The 8775-nt window shown below is 31.7% G+C and overlaps 1 protein-coding gene across 1 annotated transcript; it reads right to left on the reverse strand.

Moving 5' to 3' along the window:
* Nucleotides 1-5126: 5126 nt before the first annotated feature.
* LOC101420748 (olfactory receptor 6C2-like) lies at nt 5127-6086 on the reverse strand. Its single transcript, XM_004469718.2, has one exon. The coding sequence runs from the start codon at nt 6084-6086 to the stop codon at nt 5127-5129; it is 960 nt and encodes a 319-aa protein (XP_004469775.2).
* Nucleotides 6087-8775: the final 2689 nt, after the last annotated feature.

Here is an 8775-nt window from a genome sequence, read left to right on the forward strand (position 1 = left end):
AGAAATGGTGGTGGAAGGGCATATGAATTTTTAAAAATTAAACTATTTTGATAAATTTGTAGATTTACATGCAGTTGTAAGAAATGATAGAGAACTACACCATGTCTTTTTATCCAGTTTCCCCCAATGAGAACATCTTACCAAGCTCTAGTACAATATCACGTTGGATATGGACATTAATACAGTCAAGGAAAGGTTCCATTGTCATGAAGCTCCCTGTTCTTTCCCTCTCACATCTATTACCCATGCTCCCTCTTTGCACTTCAGTCTTGAAGCCTGGAAACTGCTAATCTGTTCAGCCTTTCTATAGTTTTGTCATTTCAAGAATGTTACATAAACGGAATCATACTTTATGTAACTTTTTAGGAGTAGCCTTTTAAAAATATATACCTCAGCATAATTTTCTGGAAAGTTAACAATGATGCTGCATGCATCAATAGTCTGTTCCTTTTAATTGCTGAGTAGTGCTCCAGTGTTTGGATATACTAGAGATATTAAAATTATTCATCCATTGAGGGACATTTGGACTATTTCCAGTTTGGGGCTATTATGAATTAAACTGCTAAGAATTTTGAATAAATGTAAGTTTCATTTTTCTGGGTTGAATTTTCAAGTGTATAATTGTTGGGTCATATGTTTGCATATTTAGTTTTATTAATAAAAATATTAATTTTCAGAGTTGCTGTATCATTTATTATTTCCAGAAGCATTCTGTAAGTAATACAAATACTAAGATCTTTTTCAGCATTTGATGCTGTCACTATTTTTTATACAAGTCATTAAGATACTTGTGTAGCAATATTTCATTTCAGTTTTAATATGCATTTCCTCATGCCTGAAGATGTTGAAAATATTTGCCTACCTTATTTGATATTATATATTCTCTTCAGTGAAATGTTGACTTATATATTTTACACATTTTTTCCTGCTGGCTTAATTTTTTTTTTAATGTTGAATTGTGAGAGTTCTTTATATATTCCAGATATATGTCATTGCTCAATATGTGGTCTGAAATATCCACTCTGTAGCTTGTCTTTTTATCCTAACAAAATCTTTCACTGAAAAGGTTTTAATTTTGATGAGGGGCAATTTATCAATTTTCCCTTTTTTGACATTAATTTGTTGTCAGCCCTAAAAACTCTTTGCTTAGCCCTATATCCCAAAATTTTTTTTCCTAAAAATGTTATAGTTTTATATTTTATATTTAAGTACACAATCCATTTTGACTTAATTTTGGTATCATTTTTTTTAACTTCTGTTTGTCCAATTGCTTCATCAACATTTGTTGAATAGCTCCCCCCAGATCTTCAATGACACCAGTAATGGGCAAAGTGGAGTGCTTTCCATCCCTAACTTGCATTATTTAGTTCAGTCTCCTTGATCCTGGAAGGGGTTGGAGTATGAACTTTCTGTTGAATACTGTGGACATAATGGTGTGGGATAGGAAGAAATAGAAGTTTAGTGGTGACTAGCTCTACCTTGGATAACGGCTTTAAGTTTCCTTGCTACAGGATGTGTATGGAAGCTCAGCTGAAATCAACCTGGTGAAAGAATTGTAGCAGAGGTTGGATGATTAGCTCTTTGCTTGGCCTCACAATATCAAGTGGTGGGAATATCAGGGGTTTCCACCTGCTAACATGGGGCTGGGGTGGGGTAGGATGGAAGATCAACTTCCCACTTGGCCCCACTAAAACCATACGGGTATTGTGGGGGTGTTCTTTTGGTGTTTGCCTGGAGTAGTCTGGGCATTGCCAAAGTGGGTTTCCGTTGTTAGGTCACATTTTCCCACTCCTGTATCAAGGAAAACAGGCTTTCCTTGGAGCTTTAGTTTTCGCTTTGCCTGTTGGTGATTCTGGATTGATGGGTTCTCCAGTACCCTAAGACATATGAGAGACAATATGGGGACTAATTGCATTCTGGTTCCTGAAGTCCTGAGTGCACCTTCCTCTTTCCATCTCTCAGAGGCTTCCTATGTTTCCTTGTGTAATGTCCAGGGATTTTAGTTGTAAGGGAAAGGACTTGGGAGCTATTCCATCTTGGCAGAATCAGAAGTTAGTCTGAATTTTTTAACTGAAATGATTATTTTACAAAATAGATTTTGGCAATTTACATTTCACCAAACACTGTTTGAGAATATTCATTTTCTAAGGATTCCAGCCAACAAGATAAGTAAGAGCTCTTCTCAATGTTTCCAGTATCTCAATGTCACTTAATTTTGTAATTGACTAAGTGAACTTGGGCAATATTCATATATTTTCTCCTGATTTGGATTTGTGATTATGCCAAATACCTATTTCTATTTGTCATTTTCATTTTGATTTATCTAAATACCTACTTACTGCATATATAAGCTTTTTTTATATTGAGATACTCATTTATCACATATATTTATCTACTTTTTTATTCTAATTTTGATCTACAAAATATTTTAAATTAAATATATTATTTTAAATGTTTTATTACTTTTAATGTCCTGCTTTTCTTCCTTTTATTAAGAAATGCCTTCTATCTTGGCACAGCATATTTACTAATAGGAATAAATATATTTATATATATGTATGCATATATATTAATATTTAGTTTTTTAGTCCACTTGGATTTCTTATTGTGTGTGGCCTCTTACCTAGACTTTGGACTGGTTTAATTTAGGATGGAATAATTAAGGATTTTTCACTCGTTATTGAGAAAAAAATTTTGAAGCAAAATTTAACCTTGTTTGTATTTTAGAGGAACAACTTTATTCACTTTCCCAATTAATTATATGAATATTGTTATTTTCAAATTTATGATTTCTTCATTTATATTTTACAAAGAACATTTTCATTGCCTCCAATGGTCTATCTGTAGAAGGAAATGCAGTATATATTTATATCCATTGGAATATCTTTTGTTTTAATACTTATTCCTTGACTCTCCTTTTCAATATTAAACATAGTTCTTCCTCCCTTTTCTCCTTTTATGGATGTTTGAGCTCCCTCTTCCCCTCAGGTTTTACAGAGAATCATATTCTGAATAATTTTTCTTACTCTTTATTATTATTGCTTTAACTTTTTTAACAAATAGATTTTATTGATATATATTAATTAACGTACAGTTCATCCAACATGTGCAATCAATGCTTTTGGCTATAGTCACATAGTTGTGCATTCATCACTTCAATCATCATTAGAACATTTTCATTATTCCAATAATAATAATAAACAAAAACCAGACAAACAAACAAGCAAGAAAATTCCTCACTTCTCAATCTCTCTGTGTGTCCTCCACTGTACATAACTGCTATTTCTGGTCATTCTATCCAAAGTGTATAATCAAAGCCTTTTCCTGTAATCAGAATGTTGTACATTCATCACCTCAAAAAATTTAGAACTATTTCATTATTCCAATAAGACTCCACACCCCTTTGCATTCCTTCCCCAGACCTATATAACCACTAATTTTCTTTCATTTTTATAAATTGATTTATATTTACATTTCACATTTTATATAAATGGAATCATATAATATGTAGCATTGTGTGTCAGGTCTCCTTCACATGGTATTTTTTCTAATTTTGTCTGCTATTAACATTTTGTACTATTAACTTATATTTGTTTAGCTTCAAAGAAAAAACATCTATGCAATTTTACCCATATTCATATTTCACATAATATATTTATATTTCACATAATATATTTAGGTCATAACATGGCAATCATACAGTATTTGTCCTTGGGTCTAGCTTGCTTCACTCAACATAATGTCCTCCAGTTTCATCCATGTTGTCATATGTTTCACGAGCTCATTTCTTCTTACTGACACATCATATTCCATTGTGTGCATACTCCACAATTTGTTTATCCACTCATCTGCTGGTGGACACATGGGTTGTTTCCAACTTTTAGCTATAGTGAATAACACTGCTATGAACAATTGGGTGCAAATATCTATTTGTGTCACTGCTTTCAGATCTTCTGATTATATTCCTATCAATGGTACTGCCAGGTCCCATGGCAAGTCTATATTCAACTTCCTTAACATTTTATGTGAAAATTTTATATTCTATTTACATTATTTTATGTCTCTTCTAATTCCTTAAGATTAACATTGGTTCCTCAATTTTTAGCCTGCTTTAACTTTTCTTAAAAATGAGGATATTTAAGAAATAATTTTTTTTAAATATACAAATTTTCATTTAATTTCTTACTAGATAGACATTAGTTTGAGGTCATTTTTCAATGAGTTAAATGAATGAACTGGCTTTGTGTACTTAATATCCAAGGGATTTTTTTTTTTACTTTTTGATTTTTAATTTATGTGTATGTGTGTGTATACATATATATATATATTAATGTAAATCTCCACTTAAGTGAGTCCACAGTCAGGGTTTTAAGTTATGTTAGCAACTTATCTTTCCTCTTTTTTTCCTTGTGTTCTGTTTTTGATTTGATAGACAAAAATACTTGAACTTACCATAATATTTCATGGTGATTTTTGAAAAAGTCTCCCCTTCATCAATAGTGCAGTATTCAAGTAAACTTCTTTCTTTGAAGTTTTGTCAATTCTAAATTTTTATCACATTATTGAGATCTCATATTTCATCTCTATGGAGATATTAAAACAAAGTTTACTAAAGTATATGTTGAAACATCTTTTTTTACTCTCCTCCATTCTATACCATATCAGTCAGTTTACAGACTTAACTGCACTGCTTTCAATTTCTTCTTCATATCTGGTACCTACAGATCTTCTTTATTTGCTGCAAGATAATCTAAACATTAAAAATAGTAGTTATTAATTTATCTTGACAAGTTTCCTGGTGTTCGCACTGAGAGTATGTTCACATTATTTTAGCTAGCCATATTTCTTTGTTCTGGCATTATAATTCATTTTTACCAAAATGTGTACCTTTTAATAATATACTACTCCTTACTTATCACTTTTAACCTGAAATTTTATTAAAATTATATCAATATGGATAACATTGTTAAATGGATTTGGAGTATAAGAGTAAAATTCTAATAGGGCACCTTTAGTAAACTGAAAGAAGTTGTGAAGATGTTACCAAAACTGGAGGAGAGAGTGTAAAGATTAAAATATGTTTAAAATTTTAACAGAAAAGTTGAGGGAATATTCAATTTTTCATTTTAATTAATCAACTCCTTTTCCTCTAACTTCTTTGAAAATAATGCAATTCTTTTGACGAGGTCATTGAAGGCTTTCTTAACTTGCTTGTTTCTCAGGGTATAAATAAATGGATTCAGCATAGGTGAAATAGAAGAAACTAGCAGGGAAACCCCTTTATTAAGAGCTATCTCTTCCTTTGCTGATGGTTTGATATAGATGAAGATGCAACTGCCATAGGTGATGGAGACCACAATCATGTGGGAAGTACAGGTAGAAAAAGCTTTTTTCCTTTGTTTTATGGAGGGGAATTTTAGAATTGTCATGGTGATATAAATGTAGGAGAGAACTACACACATAAGGGTCACGATGAAAGTAAACACGGCACTCACTAAAATCATCTGCTCTATCAACCATGTTTCTGAACATGAGATCTTTAGGAGGGGAGTGGCATCACAGAAAAAATGATCAATCACATTAGAGTCACAGAATTCCAGACGAAGACCCAAGCAAAGTGGGGGGATTATGATTAACAAGCCAGCCAGCCAACAGCTGATGATCAGTCTATTGCAGACTCTGCTATTCATGATGGACACATAATGCAGAGGTTTGCAGATGGCCACATAGCGATCAAAGGACATAGTAGCCAAGAGAAAAAATTCTGTTATACCAAAAAGGTACGTAAAAAATATTTGAACAGCACAAGCATAATAAGTAATACTTTTGTCACCGGTTGATATGTTGTATAAAAATCTGGGAATGCAAGCAGTTGTGAATGAGATTTCTAAGAAGGAGAAATTCTGGAGAAAAAAGTACATGGCTGTTCTAAGATGGCGGTCTATGAAGATGAGGGAGATAATGGTCAGGTTACCAGTGACGCTCAACATGTAAGTGAGGAAGAGGAAGATGAATATGAGAACCTTCAGTTGTGGGTTATCAGTCAGTCCCAGCAGGATGAATGTTGTGATTGTATGGTTTCTCATCATGGATTCCTGAGCCCAATCTGCATGTAAAGTTAACATATATTTGAATGGGTTGTTGCCCAATCTGCATGTAAAGTTAACATACATTTGAATGGGGTGTAGCGAAGGAAGATTCAGCACTCTAAACTGGCAAACCAACTCGACCATGTTGAAGCAATCACCTTCTCTGGCTATGCGTAGTGTTTTTACTGTGTATGTCAGTGTTATCTGCATTTTCGTCCCTGTCTTATCTTCCAGTCTTTTATCTTGGCTCCTGATACTTATGGTTTTGCGCATAAATTGAGGAATTGTGAAAGCCAGAGATCCAGTACGCTGTAAAACTGAAATCGTTTCAGTAATATTCTGAGGTCTTTTCACTGCTTCCACCAATTGAATACAAAGACTTCTACTTCAATTGTTTTCAGTCTGTAATCACCGTCTCTTGGGACTGGAATTTCTCTGTGTCACTGACAATTAAGCTCCCCCAGCAGATCTGAGTTAGTTCATGAAAAAATATTTTTATTTTTAATTTTTCTATTTAAAATAGTTTCTATTGATGTGGGGGCAAAATAAGTTCTCCCCCAAAAGTCTCCAGTTAAGGTCCAGGGTTTGCATATTCTATCTCATAGAAGGAAATTGTTTAGGAGTTAGTTTTTGTTGGAAGGTTAAAAGTTTCCCTTAAATTATAGGGCCAAACAGGACACAACCAAAGTAGATGAAACTGGATCTTAAAGACCTCCCTCCCCTTCTAAAATCATGGCAACTTAGGACATCACTACGATGCTGATCACAGCCTTCCACATTCCCATAGTATTCAGTGTTCAGAAAAGGTCATTGTTATTTATTAATCATTAATACAGTATATCTATGAAACTCAGTTTCACTTAGATTTTACAAGTCAGGGGTTGAGAAAATAATTCACTCTAGAGTATGACTGACTCATTTTAGTTACTTCTTATATTTGAATGAATTGAACATATAATAAAGGGAATGATGGGAAATGAAATGATGAATAATCAAGTTATGTGATTTTCTTTTACATCAGAGTCATAATTTATTTGTGTTTGTCAGTATGCATGCATATATTTTTTTGGTTTTGTTGCTTAGTTAAGATTAAGATATGAGTCTTTTGCCATGCTATCTATTAAACAGAACTACATTAACTAGTGCATAAAAACCATGTTGTCCATAAGTTTTATCTATCTAATATAATAAAATTTTAAATAGCATATAAAAATAATTTTTGTTTGTTTAAGTTCAAAATGTCAAAATTTGAACAGACAACTCATATTTGATAATGGAAGATATAATGAATTTTTAAAATAACAATTTTTTAACCAAATCCAATATAATTAATTGAAAATGAAAATGTTGTTGTACTTACTTTTGTCAGCCAATGCTTATTTCAGGTGACTATTCAGAAAAATAATTCTTAAGATTAAAATTCATTTATTCATTTTTGTTCTCTATTGCTCATAATCCCATTCTATAGTCATGTTCAGCCTTTGGATTGTAAGCCTTTGCCATACATTTTTTCTTTACTCATTACTAAAAATTATGAAATTTTCTTCATGCAGGACTTTTGCTATTATAGGACCAAATAATATTTTCTTATTTTGCTTTCATGAAAAGTTAAAAGTTGCTTCTTAAAATTAAGAATATTAATTCAGGTTCTGAAGAGATAGATATTATCATTTCCCTGAGAGGTGATTGTATAACACTAATAAGACTGGTGTTTATTTAATGTAGCAAACTGGCGGTTAAATGAAGGAACAAAAGTGTCCTTGGAAACCAAGGTCAAAAAAATTAATATAGCTCTTTCTATGTCTTGGCAAAAAGCCTAAAATACGCAGCTTTAGGGATGAGTATCCTCCAAGGAAAGACGATTTGGTTGTTTAGGGAATGATACAGACAACAGTAAGAATCAGAAAATGCACTGTTAATTAATTTTATTTATATTTTTATCATCTAAGTCAGTTTGAAGATCAAAGAAAATCTGCTTCCTACTGTATTCACATAATATAGGAATAAGTGAAAAAGTTAAAAATTAGATAAAATGTATGTAATCCCATAATCTAGAGATAGCTGTTAAAATGTTGGAAAATTTACTTTCAGATTATAATTCAGATTATAGATATGGGCATAATCATTTAAGATATATATATATAGAGAGATATAAATCATTTAAGAACATGTGAACAATTAGCATAATTTGTATAATTGGCAAAAAAACCTGTAAATTTTATTGTAAATCAAAACCACACTGTATATATATTTACATATAACCTACTTCAGTTCAATTCTAATTTATTTTCTTAATCTAATATCACTTTTTCAGAAATCCAAACTCTTTTTACAAATTTATAAATTTTAAATTTTCTACTATTATTAGATATAGGAATACACTATTGAACCAAACATAATGAAATCGTATTTATCTCATTTTTATAACTTGTAATTAGGTAACGTTTCAATTGAAGTCGTTCTTTAAAGTTTTTAAAGTTTTTTATTTCTTTTACTTGAGAAGTTTTGAGTTAACAAAACCATTGTGAGTACCATACAGGATTTCATTACATGCCTCACCATGAACAACTTACATTGGTTGCAAATGTTATACACTACCATGCTTTGTACAAAACATTTAAAGTGTACACTCAGTGGCTCTCATTTTCATTACAGAGTTGTGCTGTCATTACATCAGTCAATTTTA

This window comes from Dasypus novemcinctus, chromosome 12 (genome assembly GCF_030445035.2).
Source record: "Dasypus novemcinctus isolate mDasNov1 chromosome 12, mDasNov1.1.hap2, whole genome shotgun sequence".
In the NCBI taxonomy this organism is placed as follows: Eukaryota; Metazoa; Chordata; class Mammalia; order Cingulata; family Dasypodidae; genus Dasypus; species Dasypus novemcinctus.